This window comes from Gregarina niphandrodes (genome assembly GCF_000223845.1).
Source record: "Gregarina niphandrodes unplaced genomic scaffold scaffold00021, whole genome shotgun sequence".
In the NCBI taxonomy this organism is placed as follows: Eukaryota; Apicomplexa; class Conoidasida; order Eugregarinorida; family Gregarinidae; genus Gregarina; species Gregarina niphandrodes.
In genome coordinates, this window is record NW_011645790.1 from 19,065 (window position 1) to 44,354 (window position 25,290).

The 25,290-nt window shown below is 58.0% G+C and overlaps 4 protein-coding genes across 4 annotated transcripts; 3 read left to right on the forward strand and 1 right to left on the reverse strand.

Annotated features, from left to right (window-relative positions):
• Window positions 1-18: 18 nt before the first annotated feature.
• Window positions 19-18,066, reverse strand: GNI_100500 (putative Sec63 domain protein; the record flags this gene model as incomplete). Its single annotated transcript, XM_011132829.1, has 3 exons — window positions 19-57; window positions 183-11,390; window positions 11,455-18,066. 3 exons carry the CDS (start codon window positions 18,064-18,066, stop codon window positions 19-21), a joined length of 17,859 nt encoding a protein of 5,952 aa, XP_011131131.1.
• A 246-nt stretch (window positions 18,067-18,312) lies between these two features.
• On the forward strand, window positions 18,313-19,257 carry GNI_100510 (putative transmembrane protein; the record flags this gene model as incomplete). The annotated part of the gene is made up of 2 exons (XM_011132830.1): window positions 18,313-18,378; window positions 18,415-19,257. The coding sequence occupies 2 exons, from the start codon at window positions 18,313-18,315 to the stop codon at window positions 19,255-19,257; spliced, it is 909 nt and encodes a 302-aa protein (XP_011131132.1).
• A 257-nt stretch (window positions 19,258-19,514) lies between these two features.
• GNI_100520 (hypothetical protein) lies at window positions 19,515-20,477 on the forward strand (the record flags this gene model as incomplete). Its single annotated transcript, XM_011132831.1, has 1 exon — window positions 19,515-20,477. One exon carries the CDS (start codon window positions 19,515-19,517, stop codon window positions 20,475-20,477), a length of 963 nt encoding a protein of 320 aa, XP_011131133.1.
• A 634-nt stretch (window positions 20,478-21,111) lies between these two features.
• GNI_100530 (DNA helicase) lies at window positions 21,112-25,231 on the forward strand (the record flags this gene model as incomplete). Its single annotated transcript, XM_011132832.1, has 3 exons — window positions 21,112-21,219; window positions 21,336-25,182; window positions 25,218-25,231. 3 exons carry the CDS (start codon window positions 21,112-21,114, stop codon window positions 25,229-25,231), a joined length of 3,969 nt encoding a protein of 1,322 aa, XP_011131134.1.
• Between the last annotated feature and the right edge of the window lie 59 nt (window positions 25,232-25,290).

Sequence of the window (25,290 nt, forward strand, 5' to 3'; positions counted from 1 at the left end):
GCCGTGATGGTTGCGGCTTCATCTTCGGGCGGCGCCTGGAGACAGACGGCGGCATTGCTGCCGGCGAGTCCGTAGGAGGCGGCGAGTGCAGTGGCGTTTGGTGGCAGAGGGCCTCCGCGGAGGTTGAAGGCGTGTGGTCCAGCGAGTTCGTGCCACTTGGCGAAGCCCAGGACGGGCCAGACAGTGCGTTGGCGGAACTGAAGTAGGCAGCGCAACACCTGGACGATGCCAAGGGCGCCGTTGGTGTGTCCGTAGACGGGATGTGCGGCGGTGAGGTGGAGCGACGCGCGTTCGCCGAAGACTTTGGCCAACGCGGCGGCCTCGACGGCGTCACCGAGCGGGATGCCGGTGCCGTGCGTCTCCACAAAGTTTACGTTCTGTGGTCGTAGTCCCGCATCCGCCAGACAAGTGCGCAACAGCCGCTCCTGACTTGGGCCTTGGAAGTAGACGATGCTGTACGCCTTCGTGTTGCTCGCCGCCGCCACACCCTTGACCACGCCAAGACACCGTGTCGCTGACTGCGTCAATCTGGCGCGGTAAGCTGCTGCACCCGCCAGCATCACACACCCTGCCGCTTCTCCACGGATCGTACCCGCCGCCTCGGCACCGAAACAATGTAAACGTGCGCCGTCCGTCAAGTATTTCGCCTGCGCAAACGCTGACGCCATGTACTGCGACAGAATCAAGGCCGTACCACCCACTAACGCATACTCACACACTCCTGCACGTACGTCTCGCACAGCCGCCGCCAACGCCACGTTTGAACTCGAACAACCCGTGTTCAAAGACACCGACGGACCCGCCAACCCGTACGCGTAACTCAGACGCCCACTCGCCACTGAAAATGACGTCCCGCTCAACGGCCAGAATCTCGAGTTTGGGCCCGCTCCGACAAACTGCTTCCCCTCCCCCACCAACGACCGAGCCATTAACATCCACTCCGCGTCCGTGCAACCAACGTACACACCAGTCGACGACGGCACCGCCGGCTGGCCCCTTGGATTATAACCTCTCGGGCCATGAGGTTTTGGGCTGCCAAGGCAGAAGCCTGCGTCATGGAGACAGCGCAGACTCGACTCCAGCAACAGGTAGTTCTGCGGGTCCGTAACTTCTGCCTCCAGGCGGTGCATGCGGAAGAGCGCCGGGTCGTATTGCATGCCCGGCTTCTGCAGCGTGTTCCCCACCGTCTGATAGCTGCCGAGCATGCCGGGGTCTTCCGCATAGGGAGCGTAGCTCAGCCAGGCGTTGTAGCGCGAAAGCGGCAGTTCCTTGCACAGCTTGGGCAAACCACCTTGGGCCAACTCCTGCTCCACCGCGAGCATGTCGCTCAGCGAAGTCACATCGACATCATGCAATCCAGGGAGCTTCACTCCCGCGCCAACGATGTACACGTCACGACTGTCACCACTACCGGTGGCTTGCAAAATACGACCAGCATAGAAATCCACATACGCGTCCACCGGATCCGAGAACGAGTCAATGAACTGACCCACCGTGTCGTACTCATACAGTTGAGTGAACCTCACCTCCACGCCCAGCTCGTTCTCCAACATGAAACGCAACTCCGTAAACTGCAAACTGTCCACATCCTGAAACAAGTCCGCCAAACTCAACTCACGAATTTCCTCCACCGAGCCCGGCAACTCAGCGCCCACGATCTTCCGCAACACACTCAACGCCTTTGCGTCCATAGCCTCCTTCCCGGACGCAACTACACCAGGTGCCACCTCCCCCGCAAACAATTCCCCACTTCGTAGCTCCCCCATATCTGCATCTCCGATGGACGGAAGACTCGTGGCTGGCGCTGGAGCTGGGGCTTCGCCATACTTGTACTGTTTGCTGTGGTCCCACACACACACGCGTTTCCGGGTGTACTGTTGCAGGGCGTCCATGGTTTCGAGGTAACTTAGTCGCGGTGACAAAGGGCAGCTGGCAGTGATCTCCGCGCTCGCCTTTTTGGCCAGCGTGGTCAAGATCGGTCTCGGACCAAGTTCCAGGAACTGTTTGCACTCTTTGGCGGCCTCCAGAAACGCTGATTTGAAGAGCACCGTCAGACGCATTTGGCGGCGCCAGTAGTCGCCTTGGCGCACTTCCTGGAGGTCGGCTTGCTTGCCCAAAAGGGTGGAAAAGAACTTGCGTCCGTTTCCCTGAGAAGTGTGCTTTGTTCGGTCAAACAACTTCTGCGCGTAGGCGCCAAACTGCGTCGAAGCCTTTTCCACAAACGCCGAGTGGTACGCGCCGCCCACGTTCAAAAACACCGTCTTGCACTTGGTCACGCCGTTGCCCGCCTTGGCGTCCATGCGCGCAATCAGGAGCTCGATCTCCTGTCGCGATCCGGACACGACCGTGTTTTCGTCGCCGTTTTCGGCCGCAATAGCGAGCGTAGGCAAGTCCGCCGTCAGCAGCGCCTGCACCGCGGCGCGGCCCTCGAAGAATGCGCACATGGTTCCGTCCGAGGCCTCCATTTCCGACATGAAGCGCGCGCGCGCGCTCACAAGCGCCAGCCCTTCCGCAACGGACAGGAAACCGGCAGCCACGCACGCCGCTAACTCGCCCGTCGAGTGACCCAATACGCACGTCACACGGATGCCGCAGCTTTCGACCAAACGTAGCAGCGCCGCCTGCAGGACAAAGATGCACACCTGACTCATCCCCACCTGGTCCAACGACGGCGCCGTCGGGTCGGTCTCGGCCCGCTCGGTGGCGGGGAGGAACCCAAAGGGGCTCTTGGGCACGTACGCCCCACCTGCAGCGCCTGCCACGGGCGTGTTGACTCCCGATGTGTTAACTCCCGACGTGTTAACTCCCGACGTGTTAACTCTCGGCGCGTTCTCGCCAGCCCGGGGTGCGTTGGATTCGAGCCAGACTTGTTTCACGTCGCGCGCGAGTTCGGGCTCGAGTGCAGCGACCAGTTCTGCGACGTAGTTTCTGAACTCGGCATTCTTTTTAAGCAGCGTCTTCCCCATAGCCGCGTACTGTGCTCCCTGGCCGGTGAAGAGGAGTCCTACGCCTTGTTTGCAGCGTTGCGCGGTGCGCCGCAATTTCTCCCCGACTTCGAGCACCGCATGTGCATTGGTTCCGCCGAAGCCGAAAGAGGAGACGGCCGCGGCCCTGGTCTGAACGGGCACAGGACGTTCGGTGACAAAGTGTGCGTGGTTGAGACGGATTCGCGGGTTCAGTTGCTTGAGATGTGTAAGCGGGAAACAAGTCTGCCGACTGAGTGCCGCGATCGCGGCCAAAACGCCCGCGAGCCCCGCCGCGCCCTCTGTGTGTCCCACATTGGTCTTGATCGAACCCACTCGCAGCGGTTCGCGACGAGCGCTGAGGTACACGGCGGCAAAAGAACTCGCCTCCACCGGGTCGCCCAGCGCAGTACCGGTCCCGTGTGCCTCGTAAATTCCGACACTCGCCGGTTCGAGTCCACTCGCGCCCAACGCCTCGGCCAAACACCGTCGCTGACTCCCCCCATTCGGCGCCGTCAAACTCGCCGCCACACCACCATGCCCAACCGCCGCACCTCGCACCAGAGCATACACCTCACCCGGCCCGCGCACACGTTCCAGATAAATCGCACACACTCCCTCACCTCGCCCGTAGCCATCCGCGCGCGCGTCGAATGCCTTGCACAATCCGTCCGGCGACAACATGCCCGTCGCCTGACAAGCCGCAAAAACGCGGAACGACAAGCACAGGTTCGCGGCTGCCACCACACAACCAGCCTCCTGGCCCTCTCGCAGCCGCCGCGTCGCCAGGTCGAGGGCGACCAACGACGATGAACATGCCGTGTCCACCAACAACGACGGCCCCGTGAACCCGAGGTGGTACGACAACCGGTTCGCTGTCATCGCGTCCGCGTGTCCCGGCGTCGTGTACGTCGACAACTCCCGATCGCACAACTGCCAGTCCAACGAACACTTACCCACGTATACACCCACTCGCCGTCCCGCACCCATAACCTTAGTCTCTACGGACTTGCCTCCCACGGTCTCCACCACGGACTTCGTCTTGCTCAACGGCTCGCCGCGAAGTGCCTGGCCGGAGCCCAGATCGATCCCGGCGTCCAGCAGCGCCTCGCAACTAACCTCCAGCAACTGCCGCTGCAGTGGGTCCGAGGCATTCGCCTCGGCGTCGCTGGTGCGGAAGAAACCGCTGTCGAAAGCCGCAACCTCCTCCGCCGCAAACAGCCCCGCCGGGAGCTCGGCCAGTTTCGCACACGCGGCCAACTCCGCCGGGCCGAACCGCCCAGAAACGGAGATCGCGTTGTTCCGGCCGGCCGCCAGGAAGTCCGCCAGAGCACTAAGGCTGCGCACTTCACCCGGCAATCTCACACCCACTCCCGTCACGCCCACCAACGGCCCCGGCTCCGTCGCCACCGGCACCGCCACCGGCACCGCCACACGCGCGCCTTCCATCTCGCAGTCGAGAGATCCCACGTACGCGCACGACGGCGATAGTAACGTCAGACCCACCGCCACTCCGCCACCCGCCTCCTCTCGACACCCGCCAAATGCGTAGAAACCGCCCAAAGGGGATCGGTCCAAACGGGATGGCTTCCAGTGGCCCTGCTGCGCGTCCTTCTGCTGCTTCAACGGGTCCCGCTGGTCCAGTTGGAAACGGAAGCGGTAGGAGCGTGGTTTGAAGCCCGCACTCAGGCCACTTGCCACACTCTCCAGCTCACTCCAACTCGCCACGAAACACACCACGCCGCTGTACGACCTCAGCGGCAACCGCTGCTCCAACTGCGCAAAAGTAGAAATGTTCTCGTCCACCCGCCGGGCCTGCGCCAACATCCGTTCCCGCCAACTTGCCGGGTCCGATTCTATCCACTCAGACACGGGCAACTCGGTAATCACACCCACGCGACCGTGCGGGTACTCCGACTCTATCAACGCCGCGTTCTCTGCCAGACCTTTTTCCATCGCCAGACCGTCCGAGACAAGACCTTCTTGCTCGCCACCGTTCGGGATCGGGATCCCATCGAAACACAGGTTAAAGGTGCGGGGCAGCTTGGTCGTCGTGATTTCGACGTGTCCGGTGCCAAACCAACGAGGAAGGTCCTCAACGATCACTCCCAAACAGTACCGGACCCCGTTGCTCAAACGAATTTCCTTTGGCTTCGGCTGATCAGGACCATCCGACAGAACGACCGTTTTCTCATTACCAGACTTCCTCTCCATACCGGACTTCACCAGCATACCGGGTTTCCTCTCCATACCCGACTTCCCCACTGTATCGAAAAGCTCCTGGGTCGGTGTAGGAAGATTCGCCCAGATCGCCGAAGCCCAGTCGGCGTCAACGTCCACTTCGATTGTGAAAGGGTGGGACCTCCGTGCCACCAAGATCATGCGGTTCAGCATCGCGGCATGCTTCGAACCGTCGTCTATGAGGTAAGGAGCAGGCGTTTTCGCAACTGGGCTGGGTCGACACTGCACTTGACACCAACCCTCCTCGCACTCGACGAAGCCAGTGTACGTCTCGCAGCTAAACATCCAAGCGGCCCGACATAGGTCAACGACCGAGCTGTACGCCACATGCTGCGCCGAGTCAGCTACAGGTGAAACAACGTAGTGCAGGTCTTGCCGGTTTGCGTTCAAACTCTCCACGCGCACATTCATGGCCTCTTTTTTCGTGTGTGTCTCGAACAACGCAACACAGTCGTACAGCGACGTAATGGTCCCCGTGAAGAACCTCACCTGCTTCACATTCACTATATGCAACCTTTCCTCTTCCTCTCCTTCCTCTCCTTCCTCTCCTTCCCGTGCAACATGAATTAAGTCGCAACCCTGGAACGTCTCCTTGCAGACGTCAGACACGACCAAGTCAATCGTAGCCCAGGCCTTACTCAAACCAAATGACCCGATATGCACGCTTTCAGGAAGCGTTCCGGAGACCGCAATGCCACCCGCCTCCGAGTCAATAATCACGCTTTCCACGCCCACATATCTGGCGTACTGAGCGACCTTCGTCGCCTCTATAAAGCTTTGCAGACTCACAAACAAACACTTGTGCCCCGCCAGCAAACTCTTCGCACCCAGCATCCTCTCCTCACCACCGGCCTTCTCACCACCGACGGACCCGACGGGGCGCAGCAGGGTCTTGTTGATGGTAATGAACCGACCGGCATCGCCTCTCCAGTCAAACTGCACAAGCTCCGGCTTCGTCGAGACCGTCATGCCTGTTACCAGACCGTCGTTTCTCTGTGTAAGCACTGACACACACTCCTCGCAGACCGTGGGAACTCTTTTCGGCAGAAGCTCCAAAAACTCGACAGCCTCACCGTCGACGGCTTCATCCCCAGATGACAGCGACGCGCAGCGGTACCTCCAAACCGGTTCGGTCGCGGCCACCGGACCCAGCGCCACGCCGTCCAGCCGGTAGAGATTCATGTACACCGCGTACTCCCTCACATTACCCGTGGTCGTGCGGACCGCCGACACGACGCACGGCCTTTCCCACGCGTGCCACTCGGCCGTGCGAACCTGCACAATGCTCTGGAAACTGGTCCAAGCAGCCAGAATTTGTTCTGCGCTTTTCTGTGCTGCGTCCCCACAGGTGTCGTCCAGTAAAGACATCAGCAGCGGTAGCGACCAATCCATGTAAACAATCCGGTCCAGGCCTGTGTAGAACTCCGCCGTAACGGATTTCCCCGGAATAACGGAGATCCGCTTTAGCCACTGGAGCTCCTCAGGCACCACCACGTCCAAATTCGTTCTGGCCGCCGTGTAAAACGCGTCCGGTGAAATCTGGACCTCCTCCGCAGCACCCGGCTCACACCCACGCCACGCGGCGCCGCCGTCGTGTAACCCACTCGTCCCCGCCTGTTCCGCAACATCTGGCGCAAACCAAGGCTGTGTGACCGCGCCCCGCTCCACAACCTCGTAGACAAGAGTACCCAAGTGCAGATCCTTGCCCAAGTAGACCTGGCACCGTTGGAGTCCACCTGACCCAACTTCCCACGTGTCTTCCGAAGTCCCTTCCGTCGTCTCTTCCGTTACTCGTTCCGTCCAGAAGGTGAGATCGGTGATAAGAGGGTCGTCGTCGCTCAGGTCGATGACGTTCTTCTGAACCAAGCCGCGGAACTTCGAAGACTTATTCCCCGCACTCCCGTACAGCCGCATCTCCGCGTCCAGCAGCAACACAAATTGCGAAATGAAGATGAAATTCGCGTTCCGGAATCGGCAACGTCGGGCCGCCGCCAAACAGTCGCGCCGCAGCGCACAGACGCGGAACCGTTCGCCTCGGGGCGCTGCGAATACGCGCCTCGTGAGCAGCGGCGTACTCCATGCGTCGAGCACCGCACGGCAGCTCTCGACCCGCCCAGCCTCGCTCACCACCAGCTCCTTCGCTGGCTTCTTCGCCGGCGGGTCCTCCTCGGTCGGCGCGTCAGTCGTTACGGTCTCAACTGGCCGGTCGTAGACGGCTTCCTGGGCGTCCGCCTGGGCCTCGGCCTGGGCGAGGAAGGCGGCGCAGGCTTCGGGGTGTGTCTGTACGAGTATACAGGCTGCGTGGTCGGTGGCCAGTGTCGACTGTGCAAAGAGGGTGGCGCCGGCGGGTGCAAGATTGAAGGTAACGGGGAAGAGAGTGGTGTCGAGTGCGGGGTGTAGAGCGCCGTAGCTCTCGCCGTGGGCGCCCGTTTGGGCGCAGCCCGATTGCCCAACTGCCTTGGCTAGCGCGAGTAAGGCACTTGTTTGGGGTCCGAGCCAACCGACAGCACTGGCTAGCGGACTGAGCGTGAGCGGGTTGTCGAACCGTCGCCGTCCATACACACTCTTGATCCCGGCGAACTCCTCCAAGTCCGCACGCGGCTCACCCGCCCCTCCCAACTCGACCAACGCCACTTCGCGCGCTGACACACCCCCCTCCGCCAATGCACGTGCGTGTGCACGCGCCACCACCACCCGGTCCGGCTCCGCAGCCGGTTCCTGCGTCGCCGCCAAGACCGTAGCCAGCGCCTCTCTCGCCGCCTGCTTCGACAATAGCACAGCCACGGCACCCTCGCCCAACACCAACCCGTTCGCGCAGTCCGCAAACGGCTTCGACCTCAAGTCGGCCGCTAACACCCCGGCTCGGAAACACGACGCCACACACTCCGGCCATACCGCCTGCACCGCCACCACCACCGACGCCACCTCCGCCGCCGCAGCCAACGCAAACGCGTGCACCACCGAATGCGCCACCACGTGCACTGCCACCGACGGCAACCCCATCTCCGCCAATGGAACCCCACCGTCCACACATTCCACTAACTGCCAACGTTCAGTAGGTGCCAACTTCCCCACGCACTCTCCCAGCAAACCCGCCACGTCCAACTGCAACGGACGCGCAAAGTAACTGCCCGGGTACCGCAGCCACTCCGACCACACACGCTCCCCCTCCCGCGCGCACATCTCACTCACCAAACTCAAAGGCGGCTCCGCCACCAACAGCGATTCGCCCTGCTGCATAACCCGCAACAAGTCAACCAACCCCCCCGCTTCATGGGCCGGCCCATTGGCGCCAGCCGGTGGGCGCGGAAGCCGGACGCAGACATGCAGAATGTGCAGTCCCAGCCGTTTTGTGATGTCCGATGTTGGTTGCTGCGTCGCGACAGTGTCCTTGAGGTGCGCGATGATTCCGTTCATCGTCGGGAACTCGAACAAAATTTGCGGGTCGAGATTGTAGGAAATGCGAGCACCCAGTTCCTGCAGCACCTGCACAGCTGTCAGGCTGTCCAGACCCAAGTCGAACAGCGGCGTGGTCAGCACGTCCTCGTTCCAGGGCTTGTTGGGCATGTACTTCTTCCAAATTTCTTGCAACAACCGCTCGAAGTCCACCTGCACGGCCGGACTTGGCAAAATAGTCTCCACAAGCGTCTCGTCCTCGTCTCGGTCCGAACCCGTCGGCGGCGGCGGCGGCGTGTTCAGGTCCTCCTGACTCAAGCCGTCCAACTCACTTAGCGCCGTCCCTACTCGGCCTCCACCCATTCGGTTTCCACTGGCCGTACCCTCCTGGGCGGTGACGTCTTCGCTGGAAACGCCCTTTTTCATGGCTCGAGCCTGGTGGGGTCTGCAGGCCTGAATGTCCTCGGGGCAGTACAGCACGTTTTTCAAGATGGCGGGGTCCTTGGCGAGCAGTTGGTCACGGATCATCGTGCGACGTAATTTGCCGCTGCTGGTCTTGGGCAAGGCGCCGGGTCGGCAGAGCCAAACACCGGCGACTTGGAGGCCGATGAGTCGTGAGACAGCGCCGACCACCCGGTCGACGACCGCGATCACCGCGCTCTCCTCGAACTGTTTCCCTTTCCAAACCGAAGATAGCGCGGCGCCGATGGACTTCTTGCCCTGGAGTAAGAACTCGCGGATCTCCACCGCGATCGCGCACTTCTCCTCACCCTCCTCCTCGATCGCAAAGGCCGCCGTGCAGCCCGCCCGGATTTCAGGGAGCGTTTCCACACAGGCTTCGATGTCTTGTGGGAAGTAGTTGCGTCCGCGGATAATCAACATGTCCTTAATGCGGCCCACGATGTACAACTCACTGTACAACCGGAACCCCGCATCGCCCGTACGGAAGAAGTGTACACACTCGCTCCCATCCAGATTGACAAACGCGTTGTCGAACGTCGCTTGCGTCAGCTCCGGGTTCCCGTAATACCCCTTCGCGCGCGATGGCGAGTTAAACCAAATCTCGCCCACCACGCCATCAGGCACCTCGTGCCTGGTCTCTGGGTTGACGATGTGCACACACACACCCGGCATCGGCTCGCCGCACGCGTATAGCGTCAGGCACCCAGCCTTCTCCCACACGTCGATCGACAGACCCTGCTCCGTATCGTCCAGGACGTGGTGTGCCTCGGGGAAATCTTTCTGGCGACGACCGGCCAACTTGCGCGCCGTCAACAGGACCTCAGGAGGCAACGATCGCCCCAGACACTCCTCCAGCTTCGGCTGCAATGCGGCCATGTCGGGGAACTGCACGAGCCCTTCGTCTCGCAGTACATTGCTGTTGACCACCAGAAACTTCGGCACGGAGTAAAAGGACCTGGGGCCCGAACAAATCAGAGTATTTTCCGCAAGTCCATACGCCGGCCGGATCGCATTAGGGTTCAAGCCTTTCGGTCCGAACTTAGCCATAAACGCGCACATCGTGTGGCGCTTGATGGGCTCCGCACCCGACAGGAGTCCGGCAACCCTCGTTAAATCAATTTGGTCATAGATATCCGGCGGCATTTTGCGCACCGACAGCTCGAACGCGAAGTTAGGCGCAGCCGAACACATGGCGTGGAACTTGCTCATGCAGTGCAGCCAAGACCAGGGCTTCTTAATAAACTCCAGCGGCGACATTTGGTAGACACACCCACCAAACAGCGCAGGGGTGCACACGAATCCGATCAAGCCCATGTCGTGATAGACGGGCAGCCAGCTGAAGACCCGACACTCATGCCCGACGCTCTGTAGGTGAATGGGTTGGCGGAAGAAATGCAGCCAGTTCTCGAACTCGGTGAAGGGCACGGCGTCAATGCTCGAATGCACAGTCGGGTCATCGAGGTGTGTGGGGAAACCGAAGGTGGAGATGCACAAGTGGCAGTTGTGCAATAGGCCTCCCAGACTGACCATCACGCCCTTGGGCTGCCCTGTGCTGCCCGATGTGAACTGCAGAAAGGCCGTGTAGCCGGGGTCCAGTGCAGGCAGGCGGTAGGAGCGCAGCAAATCGTTCAGGAAGGACGTGCCCACCTTTCGGCGCAATAAAGAACTCGTGTTGTGCCATTGTAGCCGCTTCCACGCCTCAGGATTCTGGCGGTACAACGCGGGCAAAATCCGGGTCACGTTGTAATATAAAGCGTTTGTCAGTGCGTGTGTGACGGAAGCCGTCTCGCAAATGGACAAGAAGCGTTGACAGTCAAATGCCGCTCTTGTCGGATCCGGTGGGTAGACAGGGATGGCGACCACACCATTAATCAAACACGCGAAGAAGGCGGGAATAAAGTCCATGCCCGGTGGGTAGCAGAGAATCACACGGTCCTGGACACGCAGCTGCAACTCATTCCGCAGATAATCCCCGATTATCAAAGCCCGTTCCAACAGGTCCGAAAACAAATAGGTCTCCTGTACCTCCCCATCAGCACTCACCCACTCAAATGCCACCCGCTTCGGCTGAAGCAATCCAAACTTCATCAACTGGTGTCCAAACGGGTTATCATCTCCACCAAAGTTCGCCCACAATGTCGCCAAGTCACAGTGCTGCGTCGCTCGCGACGGTACCGTACGTGTCGCCTCAGCCGGTGACAGATCCTCACCAGCCCGCTCCGTCCGCGGTCGCCACGCTGCCGGATCCGGTGACTCACGCGGTGACAAATACGCACTCGACGCCGGACTCCCATCCGGCGCAGCCAGTCGGTGCTCAGCCAGTCGGTGCTGCAATGTATCCGGAAGCCTCATAGCAAACCGAAAAATATCACAGCAAAAACTTGATCTTTACCGTCTGCGTCAAACCCACATAGCAATCCGGCCCCACCCACAGACTTAGGTCCAGTGCCGTCCGCCGCCCAGCCGGCAGCGAAAAGGTTAAAGAAGTCCGCCCGCTCCGCGTTTTCACAAAGTCCACCAACTCGTCTGCCGCAACATCTCCCAGACCGTACCACCATGTCAACACCCGTCGTCGCGGCCACCGCGGTGTATACGCCAAGTCTGGGTCCACCGGCTCGGCCGGCGGCTCGCCTTCGCAAGCCCAACCGCGGTGGTTCGAACGACTGATTCGCAACTGCAACACGTCTGCCGCACACACCGCAAACCGCACCCCCTCTTCCTCAACCCCCTCCTCCTCCAGCCGCTCCACCGGCTCCCACTCCTCCTCCTCCTCCTCGCCCGCACGCCTCCAGAGTGAGACCTCCAGTTTGGGCCGCGGCAGCATGCGCACGACCTGGTCGAACTCGGCCCACTGTGCGTTGGCCCAACCTGCGGCGAGCAGACTGTCCCGGATTTTGCGGCGGTCGCCGTAGAGCACCTGTGCGATAGTGGACGCGTCAGCGGCAACGAGCGCCTTGTGATGCCGGAATTTGGTCACGTGCGGCAGACAGTAGAGATCGGAGCGGAAGGGGTTGGTACTTTGCGAGACGCACTGGAGAAAGAGAAGCAGACTACGCCAGCCACTGAGGCAGCCAACTTCGCGACAAATATCGGCCATTGCCTGAATCAAACGCATACAGGCCGCGACCATGCTCATCGAGTCCACCCAGTAGTCGTGCACAGGCGGTTTCAGACGCCACATTATCATCTGGAAGAGCGCCAATGCCTTCTCCCCGCCCTTCGTGATGCGACTCACGTCCAGCGGCAACAACAAGGTAGAACGGTGCCACATGAGGTTGCTCTCATCCTCCGAATGGCGCACGGGCACATAGGACATCTCCACGCAGTCGCAGAGTAGTCGGATAACGGTGTAAAAATTAAACACCTTATTCTCCGAAAACCGTTTGGCCAACAACGCCACTGTGGCGTGCGAAATGTAGTACAGACTGCAGATCCGTCCTAACCCAGTCGGCGCCAATCGAACACGGTCACAGAAGGGTATGTCTACACGGTCGATTAAATCCAAGTCCCGGTCGTCGTCGTTAATCGTAATCTGTACACAACCTGCGTCCTGAAGTCTTAACACCGTCCGGCTTATGACCCGGTCAATGTAACGAGCAATCTGTTCCTTCAACATCCTCTGCACATCGGCTTTGCTATCACCCTCGTCGAATAACGTCATGTCCGCACACAACTCCTCATCGTAGTAACTCACGTTGTTCAGCACACGCCGGAAGAAGTACGTCCACGACAAAAACTCGATCGCGTCCCGCTTACTCCGTATTGTACCACTCACAATCTCCGCATTAAGATGCTCCGTCAAGTGCTCATGCAATGATGACTCCACAGGGAACGGCTCATACAAAAACCGCCGGTAATATTGCTTTTTATTCTCACACAGGAACACACAGGCACTCGCCTCCGTATCGAATTGCGGCCGACCCGCACGACCAATCATCTGCAACACCTCCGTAATCGCAATATCCACGTACTTACGCGTTGCACCGTCGTAGTACTCTGTACCCTTCAAAATCACCAATCGCGCAGGCAAATTCACACCCCAAGCCAAGGTACTTGTCGCCACCAACACCTGAACCTTGCCCTCCAAAAACAGCCGCTCGCTCAACTGCCTGTCACTCACACTCAATCCGGCGTGGTGCAAACCTACACCCCCCTTCAGACACTCGACCAGGTCCTCATCCTCCGCCTGTTGCTCCACCCGATTCTCGTACACCGCCTGGTCCTCCTCTGGGCAGTGCAAAAAGCTCAACGGCGGGTCGTGCGTGCGACTCAGCCACAACAACTCCTTGCCCGTAATGCGGACCTGTCGACGCGAGGACACAAACACCAACACCGGCTTGTCGATCGAGTGCTCTAAAATGGCGGCGAAGGCCGGTTTGTTCATCGTACCCATGCGCTTGCAATACGCCGCCTCACTGAAACCCTTGACGAAGATCGAACAAGGCACTGGCCGCACACACGGCCGGAAATTGAAAACCGCCCTCTTGTTGACCCCAATCCAACGGGCAATGTCCACGGCATTAGCTAAGGCTGTACTCAGACCCACAAAACGCGTCTCAATGTCGTGACATAGGATCGAAATGTGCCGCATCCGACTCACAATCATCTCCAGAATCGGACCGCGATCCGCACCTAACAAATGAATCTCGTCCACGATCATCAAGCCCACTTCTCTCACGTAATCACGATGCTGCCAATGACGACTAATACCGTCCCACTTCTCCGGAGTCGTAATAATCACATCCGCACGTTTCAACTCCGCCAAGTCAGGAGTCAGGTCACCAGATAACTCCACCACCAGCTTCCCAATATTGCTCATCCTCACTGTCCAGTCCTTCAGCCGTTCTTTGCCCAAGGCTTTCAGAGGCGCGATATAAATGCACTTCCGCTTCGGCTGCGTGTTGAACAGACGCAACAAAGCCAGCTCGCCGCAAATAGTCTTACCCGCACCCGTGGGAGCGCCCACCAGAGAATTCTGGCCGGTGTGGTACATGCAATAAAACACCTGGGACTGAATGGGGTTGAAGAAGCTAAAGCGGTAGAGAGATTCGTACCTAGAATTATTCAGAGCCGACTTGTGAATCGGAGACAACGGCAGCAGATCTGTATGCAACTGGTTGTAATTAGGCATGAGCATGTTATCCAGCTGGAACACAACCGTGCAACTCACATTCACCCACTTATCACTAACCACATGTAACATATACTGCGGCGGTCGCGGGTCTCGGAGTGGCACGTTGAATTTTATAGTAATTCCTAGATCCTCAAATATGCGCTCTCGGTCACTTCCATAAGTACTGCCAACTCCCAGACCATCCCCGCCAGTCTTGTTGCCTCCGCGGTTACGACCAGGTATTAGATTCCGCGGAATTATCGCCACGTTCTCATGTTTCAGCAACAAATCCTCAGCATGAAGGATGTCCTTGGTCACCGGATTCACCAAAATAATCCGGAAACTCTCGCCTTTACCGTGATATCTCGGGTTCCACTCAAATATAGGCACCAGCCGCAACGTGATGCTGACAATTGCAAACGTCACGGGTACAATCTTGCAATCAATTTCGAAGTTCGGGATCTTGCGCGCCAATTCGAAAGAAGCGCGCCCATCCGCCGGAGTTCTTGTCAAGTAACTCAGCTCGCTGACAGACAGCGCTAGTAAATCCTCAAAGGCGTACCCTGCTAAGTGGCTAACGGCCCTCGGAGAAACCACTAGAGCATCCTTCTTCGATTTCCTCGTGCGATCATTCGATTTAATAAAGTGCGCTAAAACGTTCTCAGTCGGTAGCACACGTGTGTGCAGCGCATTAGACCACGTCAAAGCAGCCAAGGCAACCTGAGAGGTACCCATCTGGCGAATAAAGCATATCTCGGTGAAGGCTCTGAGCAGACGACCGTATGACTGGGTCACAAAGTTCAGGTCTGTGCCCAGAGAGAAAGAGGTGGGCCATCTTTCTTCCAGCCACATGAGAACAAGCAGCGCAACCTTGGTTTTGACCTCATCGACAGAAGTGTTGATGGCTATGGGCGCCTTTTGTTTGTAAACAGTTAGTTCCTCTATTTCCTCGTCGCGGACTCTTAAAGACTCGAATTCATCAGCACCGGCAACGAGCAATAGAATTCGATGGGGGCTGGGGTCATCCACGAGGCCAGTGGAGAGGGCTTTGTTGAAGGCGTCGATTGTGTTGTGGTGCACATAGTATTTGGCAGCCACTCGCCCTAGTCCCGTGGCCGAGAGAGTGCTGGACGGACCTGCAACGCTCCTTCGGATAAGGTGTTGTTGGTACAGCATGGTGGTGGCTTTTTGAACGAGTAGCATCCTTGATTCATACAGAGTACTGTCTCTGTTGAACTGGTTGGTGGTAATGCCGTAATGGATTGGATTGCGGCGCATTCTCACAAATAAGAAAGTGTGTCTGATCCATTGAGCAGCAGCGCGCATGTCGGGAATATTTCCTAGCACAATTTCCGCGTTGAGATGGTCCGCAACGCTTTTCTCGAGGGAAGATTCGAGCGGCGTTTGTCTGAGAAGTTGCTTGAGATAGAAGTCAAGTTTGTTGATCTCAGTGATAAGGACTGCATCACCGAGTATGTCAAAGTCGGGACGTCCAGCACGCCCGAAGATCTGAAGCACGTCCAGGATGCCGAGATCTTTATTTTCACCGAAGATCTGGGTACCCTTGATAATGACCTGATGGGCGGGCAAGTTGACACCCCAGGCCAGAGTAGCCGTGGAGCACAGGACGGAGAGGGCACCTTTATGGAAGAGAGTCTCTACCAATCGTCGGTCGGGTCTTGAGAGACCGGCGTGGTGAATTCCAATGCCGTTAACGAGCAGGGCTCTGAGTTGTTCGTGCTGGCATTTTTTTATGTCTTTCATGAAAGAGCCGTCCTTGACTCGGCTGGTGAAGAGGCTGTTGGTTCCGGCTTTTTGTGCCTTTAGGAGTAAAGCGTTAGCGGTTTTAAGAGTCTCATTTCGGCTGTGTACGAAGACCATGCATTGTTTATCATTTTTGAGCGTGGGCACGATTTTATTGTAAGTCTCCTCAACAAGCAAGTCGTTATATTCGCGCACGTTCCGGGCAATTAGGCCCATAATGGTTTGGCGCAGGGGGATGGGTCTGTAGCCGTCGCCAAAGACGAAGACGTTCTCTCTCTTCACTTCGAGGAATAGAGCAACGTCATTGTAATTGGGCAGAGTGGCGCTCAAGGCGACAATGCGGTGGCGTTTCTGGGCGTCAGACATGTAGGAGAAGCTACGTGCGACCGTGGCTTCAAGGATGCTGCCACGGTCTTCGCCGACTAAGTGTACTTCGTCGATGATCAGCAGCTTTAGTGGCCCAAGTGCAGCATCCTTGGCGTTGCGCGTTTGGATGTCCCATTTCTCGGGAACGGTAACGACGACGTGGACCATATCAAGTTCTGGTTTGGTGAGGGGCATGTCTCCAGTGAATTCGGCTACCTTGAGTCCCATGGGGCCGAGTCGGTCTGCGAATTTGTTGGCGATTTCTGTGACCAAGCTTTTGAGCGGTGCCACGTAGACGACCTTGAACTCGTGCGAGGCAGGCGTCCGTCCCTGGAAGGCAAGGTAGGGTCTGAGGGCCTGCATGATGGTCAATAACGCCACATTGGTCTTGCCTGCTCCCGTGGGTGCACAAATCAGCAAGTTCTCGTCGCCTTCAAACGCCGCTTCGAACACTGCACTTTGAATGCGGTTCAGGTTCTTGATGCCGTACATGATGGTTTGGCACCAATCGGGTAGCGAACTGATGGGAATCAACGCGTCTTCTCCCTCCGTCTTCTCCCGGTCGGGGTTGTTGGGGTCGAAGTGCTTGCTCTGCGGCGGGATTATGTACTCTGTGTAACGGGCCTCCTTGTTCACGACCGTACCTTCGGGAAGAGCCGCATCGGTCTTCTTAGGCGCTCCGCCGGCCACTTCCTGCGGCGTCTGGTTGGTGCGCATAGTGAAGTCTAGCACGTCCAGCGCCACCAGGATAGGGAAGTTGTGGCTGTCGACGACAAGAGGCAGCGTCGGGTGCGAAGCCATCTTGTGCTTCAACTTAGCCAACTTATTTTCCACCGTGCGCTCTTCGCGGACTTGGCCCAGGTTTTCGAGAAAGGGCGCGTCCTTGCGGGGCACCTGAGTTGGAGATTGAGAGCTGACCGTCGAGGCGATGCTGCCTGCAGTGTCTACCTTTACATATTTCTTAAAGACCGCAAGCTGAGTAATGAACTTCTGCGTAAAATCCAAGCAGTCCACCAACACCTGTACTCCCACAGCACCGCATTTGCTTTCCACTGCGTCATACACGAACATTGAGTCGCTCTCGCTGCGGTTGTCGATGTGCAGGTCCCACAGAGCCTCTAACGCATCCGTTACCACGACCATGAGAAGCGCCTGTGTGCGCGACCGAATGACATCGTGCTTAATCGCGTCCGCTGTTTTCTCCTGTAACCAGCGTAAAGTTCCATCACCTTTGTCACCCATGATGCTCTGAGCCTCTTGGAAACTTATCGCGTTCAACTGCTCCTGCCAACGACTCTGTCGGTCAGACTCTGCCTTCGTTGGGTTCATACTAAGCAGGTTCGATAACGTAGCATGCACATCATTCCCCGCGGCACTGGCCGCCGGCACAGCTGCTTTGAAACCGTCGAAGTTCAGACCGAAACCCGGATCGGACGTGTCAATTCCCAAAATGCGCAAAATGTCCGACGGCACATCGTCTATTGCCGGCTTGCTTTCCCGCCCTTTATAGCTACTCCGAATATGCGCTGCCAAAGCATCTACCACATCCTGCAAAGCAAAGTTCGTATACTGCTGGTTCGCCTTGGACAGCCGCAATAAAGTCACTCGAGCCTCATAATCAGCATGCCGCTCCAACTCTTCTCTCCAGTCCATAAAGCTCTTTACTAACAACCCGCTGTCATCAAACGCCGACTCCCTCAACAACAAAATGTCTTGAGCACTGAGGTCCTTCACCAACACCAAGGGCCATCCCTCCTCCATTTACAAATACTCGATGCGGAAATCACGCTAGAAAAGCACCCGCGTTGCTAAGCAAGAGACCTGCCTTCCTGAGTGACAGCAACTGCCAGTGATGAGCGTGAACTAATGGCTTACGGGCGGTCATTTGCGACCAAACACACGTGTGTGCTTCACTGAAGCGCGTGTCCGCTTCGCTAAAACACGCGTGTGTGTTGTACTAAAACACGCGCGTGTGCTGTACCAAAACACCCGTGCTTTCTGCGCCAAATGCGAATATCCGGCTCTGCTGCGGTTCTACTCTTTAGTCCCGCACGTTCTGTGTTTCCATACCCAGTAGGGCCTACCTTATAGATTCACAAGTTAGCATAGGTGGCTGGGGATGTCGGCCGATATGTCTACGACGAAATAGATGTGGAATCAGTTATCGACGCCAACCAAGAACAAAAGTTGACCAATTCCATTACTGGCGCGCTCGCTGACGCGCGCGCACAAAAAGAACAGGCTTTAAAGCAATCTTTGGGAATAGCGGACACATCGACGACTGGCGGAGAAGCGGACAAGTTGGGGACAAGTAAACGAACGAGTGTGCCTGGCAAGGGAGTGTTCTCAGTGGTTGATACGATTGGTTTATTGGTATCAATTGTTGCGTTCTTCAATTACAGTGCGCCTCAGATGCAGCCTTTGTTGTCGGCCTGGTTCACTAGCTACGCGGCATTCTACCTGGTATGGAGCGCCTTGGATAACATGATACCTTCAATGCTTTCGAATTATTCGTTTGTTCTGTATCTGGTATCCCTTTCTGTTGCTGGCTGTGCGTCCAGAGTAGCTCCCGTCTCTCAAGAGATCTATGTTCTACGACTGGCTGCGGTCTACATTGCAGAGGTCCTGGTCGGAATTGTGGGTATTGAATACTGGGCGGTGAATCTTCTCATAGTGCTGGCTGCCCCCATGCTGGCCTCTCCCATGGTGACCGTTCCTGTGCTTGGGACATTGAATTTCCCATTGACAACGGAGCTGGCATGTTCGTGCTATGGCATCGTAGCCTCCATCAGCAGCCTCTCATGTCTCCAGCTTCAACCCTTTGCATTTCTAGAGAATTTGATGCCTACTCTGAAATCTTCCCTGCCGTGGAATTGGACTTGGCTGCTTAGCCGGCTTGGCCGGTTTGTTGTACTGGCTGCTCTTTCAGCGGCATTCAACCTTTACCGGTAAGGACTGGCGGGTAGTTGACTAGGGTAGCAAGCTAGGGGTATAACTCTGATCATGACGACATGGAGATCCGTTTCAGGTTTAACCAACGTCGGTTCGGTCGTGCCGACTCTGACAGGATAAATGTGTGAGACGTGCTGGTTGAGAAAACCATAATGGAGTATTGCCCTACCTGCGGTCAGCGGATTCCCGCAACTTGCCCGTGTTGCGAGCATGACGCAAGATGCCTGGGCGTCCGCGAATGGTACTTAGGGCCCCCGATGAAGTTCAAAAAGACAGTTTACTACGGACCGGACCTGCCGCCGAATCCGGACCCACGGGACTACTTCCCGCCACCGCTCGCCTGCGACAGGGCCGCTGCAGCGCAGCCTGCTTGCAACGACCCGGAATGCCAATTTAGGTCCCCCAACGTTCCTCGAACAGCGACTCAGTCAGCCGCCTGTGCTCGGCCTGCAGGTTACACCCAACCTGCGGCTCAGCCGGCAGATAACAGCTCGCCTGGCTACGGTCAGCCGTGCTATGGGCCCAGCGGGTACTTCGTCCCTCAGCAATGCAGCCCCCGACAACCCGACTCTTCGTACGAAGCGGCGCCGTCAGGGGCTCCGGCAGGGCAGAGATGGAACTGGAAGAATTTGTTTCCTTGGAACGGCCGACAGGACGCGGGTCGACAGGCCCCGGCCTTCACCGCCCCCGCGCGTAGATTGCCGGCTCAAGGGGTGCGGTTGCCAGTGCAGAGCGTGCGACCCGACTGGGGTGTACGTGGCCCCAGCGTTTCCGGTACCCGGGCGGCGCCGGTGTATGCGATGGACACGACTACGCCGTCCGGTTGGCGCCTGATGAGTGGCGCACCGGACCTGTGCAGCGCCTGCCAAACGGGCAACGGAGATTGCTGCTGCAAGGCAGCCTCCGACCTACAAGGCACGCTGCGTGCGGCCAAATTGGTTACGCCGGCTGGGGCGCCCGATGAACAAACGGCCGACGTGGACGGGCACAAAGTCGCGCACCGCAAACAGTGGGACTCCGCCGTGGAGGAACTCCTTACCAAGGAACCCCTCCACATCCATACCGTCATCCTGCCGCCAGGCATCTCGCCCGGCGACCCGCGCTTAGCCAACGCCCGAGTCGTCGCGCAACGTACGTACACCACCAACGCACCCGAGTTCCCCAAAGAGGCCTTCTACGGCTCCATCGACCCCGCACTCGGCGTCTCTTTTTCCAACTAAGCGTGTCACCTTTAACCCGCCACGGGAGGGTCGTCCCTCCGGTCCTGAAGGGTCGTCCTGAAGGGTCACCAGTCGGGACCCCACGCCGGTGGTTAGCATTTCATCTGCGAGGCATCTGGCACGGTTCGCGGTCGTAGTCCTTCCCGCAATGAAGCCGGTATCAGCGTGTCGCCTGCGGCAGTGCCGAGCCATCTTTCAATTGGTAACGATGGTTCCACCGCCATGGCGGTATCATGGGGGTATCGCAGTGGTAGCAGCTTTGCGCACGGGTAGAACAGTTGCTTTCTCCATGCCATAAAGACTGGTAGTGATAAGGCTTCCAGCTTGTCGTCCGGGAGTGCTGCGTGAGAGTCCTGTCCCACTCGGGGCGCTATAAATTTATGAGCTGGTGTTTGGAGCAGAGATGAGTGGAAGAGAAAGTGGTTTGTGAACCCCGTGCGGATATCACTATGCCTCCACGCAAGAGTTGCTGTTCGCTGAACGCAGTGCAACGGAGCGCTGGCTTACACAGGCAAGTATTTGGTGGCGCTTCTCCCGGGCCAACCCGGGTTTGAAAATAGCGTTTCCGCCTGCCGGGCCGAAGGGGATTTCCCCATCGAAAATCCAACCTACCAAGGGAGATTTTTTTGTCCAGATGCAGCCGGCTGAATTCAACGCTGCTGGCGGCGGCCAGCGGACAAGTGGAGAGCAAGGTCGCTCTCCCAATCAAATGCCGAACCAGCCGCCCAACCAGCAACAACAGGTAAGCAATTTTTCCCGCCGAATCTGCCGAATTCCCTTCCATTGAATTCTCTAATTTCAAAACCCGCGTGCACACGCGTGTGCACACATCTATGGTTACTTATTCTCCCGTTTTAGGTTGGAGCCAACAGGTCCTACAACTTCGCCGGCAACTATGGCATGTATTATCCGTATGGAGGCTACCCGCCGGGTTACGGAGCGCAGTTCCAGCAGTATAACATGTATGCATGCTATAATGCGGCGGGAGGCGCCAGCGGCGGAGCGGGAGCGCAGCAGCAGCAGCAGGCGGCGCCCGCCAGCTACGGTGGGGGCGGTGCAGCGAGTGCTAGCCCGGCCTACCGGGCGATGGCGGCGCCGCCGCCGGCGGCTTCTCCTCAGACGTCCCCGCAGCAGGGATCAGCTGCTGGTATGTATTTGCCGGGGTACCCTGCGATGCCAGGCAGTTACAACGGCTACCGGCAGCCGCAAATCCAGACAACGAACCGGACGGGGGCCGCGGGCCGCCCGGCCGCTGCGACGACGACGCAGTATAATTGGACGCCGATGTACGGAAGTGCGCTGATGCAGCGGCAAACGGAGCCGCACCAGGCGCAGCAGGTGCTGTACCCTCGGAGCGCAGGCGCGACGGTCCCGCCGTCGGTCTCTCCGCGCGCCCTGCGCACACGCGCTACCAACACCGCTTCTAAACGCAAGGGCCGTAAGGGCAGCGACGAAGATATGGATGAAGACATGTTGGCGGCCAGCGACGAAGATGACGACTACGTTCCGGCCACCAGTCGCCGCCCTCGGCCGACACGTGCCACTGTAGAGGCGCGGCGAAAACGCAAGAAACAGGAAACCTCCAGCGAAGAGGAAGCCGACTCAATTGACGAAGCAGACGACTACCCCAAACGTAAGCAGCCTGTTTGTGTCCTGGACGAGGTCGTCCTCCACCCCGCCCCACCTCTGACCATCGACAAGATCGTCGCCCACGTCGACTACTGGTGGGACCAGGCTTCTGACTTCCTTTATGAGATCCCTTCCTTCGGAGACGCCACTCTTGACAGCAAGAGGGCAGACGCCATGGGCGCCGATAACTCCGTCATACGCGGTGAGTCCGACAAGGAAAGACGCAGCCAGGCCACCAGTCCCGCCTCTTCTCTCGCCCACGGTTCACCCGTCGCCTCCGGCGCCGCATCTGGTACCGCTTCACCGGTGGCTCCAGCTACCGAAAACGCGGCAGCTTCGTCGGGCGCTGGCGCACCAGAGGAGGCCAGTGGCGCGACTAGCGCAACTGAGTTCAGCGTGCACCAGTCCGCTCTGGCTGATCATGTCATGGATACCAAGTTGGAATCGGCCGAGCTCGAGTCGACCAAAATAGAGTCCGGTGCGGCGGCCGTGGACACCAAGTCCGAAGTGGCGGACGTGGCCACGGACGCGGAGACGGCTGCGGTGGATTCTGTGAACAAGAACGGAGCTGCGGAGGAGTCTGAGCCACTGCGGTGGAGTTTTGAGCGGGCGCCGGTGGAGGGTTGCGAGCGGTTGCGTAAGTACGTGGTGAAGTGGAAGGGGCTGTGCCACCTGAAGAACGAGTTGTGGACGTATGAGGAGTTGGTGGAGAGGAACGCAGGCGGTATTAAGAAGTTGCAGAACTACATGAAGAAGCAGGAAGAATTGGAGCAGAAGAAGCTATATTGTGGCGAAGACGAGATCGAGCAGATCAACATCGCAATCGAGTTGCAGCGGCAACTCGACCAAGACGCCCAGATCCCCGACCGGATCGTAACGGACCGGAGTGTGGAGCCTACGGCGAACGTACCGCCCTCTGGTCGCGGACCGGTGGCTAAGGAGGTGGTGTACTTGGTGAAGTGGCAGGCGAGCAGTTACGACCAGGCCACGTGGGAAACAGGCGACTTTCTGAGGGAACAGAATTTCGACTACCTGCTGCAGGAGTACCAGGAGCGGGAGTCGCGGGCAACGGGTATCGGGAGTGCAATGTTGCCTCTGAACCAGCATGACTTATCGGAGACCAGTTTCGAGCCTTATCGGAGCACGCCATGGTACATGGGAAGCAAGCAGAGTCCGATTGAGTTGCGTGACTACCAGTTGGTTGGTGTGAATTGGATCATTTCGCGGATGAAGAAGGACCTGTCAGTCTTGTTGGCTGACGAGATGGGTTTGGGAAAGACCGCTCAGACGATTACGGTGATCGGACACTTGTTGTTTGTGGAGAAAATTGCGGGACCCATTTTGCTCATTGTGCCTCAGTCGACAATGGACAACTGGCTCAGCGAGTTTAAGAAATGGTTGCCTAAGGCGAATGTCATTTTGTATCATGGGAACCCACAGGCGCGTGAGGTCGTGCGGCGAGAGGAGATGAAAATCGTCAAGGCGCAGGATATGTCGAGACAAGCATACGAGTCGTTTCGGCAGCCGATTTCGCGTTTGACGGATATGACTTCGCACGAGCTGAAGACTTGGATTACCAACCGAACAAGGTTCCGCTGTGACGTGGTGATTAGCACGCCCTCTATCTTCCAGTGGGGCGACGATTTGGTGACGTTGCGGAATGTGCATTGGTACATGATTGCCGTGGACGAGGCGCATCAGTTGAAGAATCGCGAGAGCAAGCGGTTTCGTGAGCTGTGCGAGTTTCGCGCGCGATATAAGCTCTTGCTGTCCGGTACGCCGTTGCATAACAACCTAGAGGAATTATGGTCATTGTTACACTTCATGAACCCTTCTATTTACGGGGACCTGAATCAGTTCAAATTGCGTTACTCAGAGGTGGAGAAGACGCAGTCTACGGGCGAGTTAAAGCAGCAGCAATTGGCTACGTTGCAGAAGGACTTGAGCAATATAGTGTTGCGGCGCGTGAAGAAGGACGTGCTCAAGTCGCTGCCGAGCAAAGTAGAGTGGATTCTACGAGTTGAGTTGTCTCCTGCGCAGAGCAAGTTGTGTCAGGACGTGGTGTTGAGAAATTACGAGGCCCTGAGCAAGTCGACAGGCGGCACGAAGGTGTCGCTGCAGAACATTTGCGTGGAGCTGAAGAAGATATGTAACCACCCGTTCCTGATCCACGCGCCGGATGATCGGGAGACGTACAACCGTGAGATCCTGTGGTCTTCGGGCAAGATGTGTTTGTTGGACAAGTTGTTGCGTCTGATGAAGGATAAGGGGCACCGCGTGTTGATTTTCAGTCAGATGGTGAAGATGTTGAATATCCTGTCCACGTTCTTAACGTTGCGGGGGTTCAAACACCAACGACTGGACGGCACCATGTCCCGGGACGTGCGGAAGAAGGCAATGGACCAATTTAACGCGCCGGATTCCGAGGACTTTTGTTTCCTGCTTTCGACCAAGGCGGGCGGGTTAGGTATAAATCTGACGACGGCAGACACGGTGATAATTTACGACAGTGACTGGAACCCGCAGAACGACTTGCAGGCGGAGGCGCGTGCGCACCGAATCGGGCAGACTAAGCCCGTTCAGATCTATCGGGTGGTGACAAAGGACTCGGTTGAGGAGGATATTTTGGAACGTGCTAAAGCCAAGATGGTGTTGGATGCGTTAGTCGTACAAGGATTGAACACGAATGCGGATTCGAGTGTGCTTAGTAGCGCCAAGCAGGCTAACGGGTTCAGTCGCGAGGAGTTGGCTAAGATTTTGAAGTTCGGTGCGACCAAGCTCTGGCAAAAGGGTGCGGACGGGGTAGACGTCAACGGAGACCCGTTGGCGGCGGAGATTGACTTGGATAAGGTCTTGGCAGAGGCGGAGCCGCAGCAGGACGACTTGGGTAGTCGCGCGGGCGACTTGCTGAATTCGTACAGCAACGTCACGGACTTCCGGTACGAAGGGCGCGACGAGGACAAACTGAGTTGGGACAGCGTGGTGCCGTTGGAGGAGCGACTGAAGTTCCAGGAGAAGGACGAGAAGAAGCGACGCAAGGAAGCGGCGCCGGCGGTGAAGCAGACGCGGGCGAAGCGTGTGCGAGTCGTCACGCACAACTCCGACGACGAGTACGTGGTCAATGACGATATAGAGTCCGGGGACTCGGCGACGGCGGCCGCGGCCAAGCCGAAGCGGGTGCCGA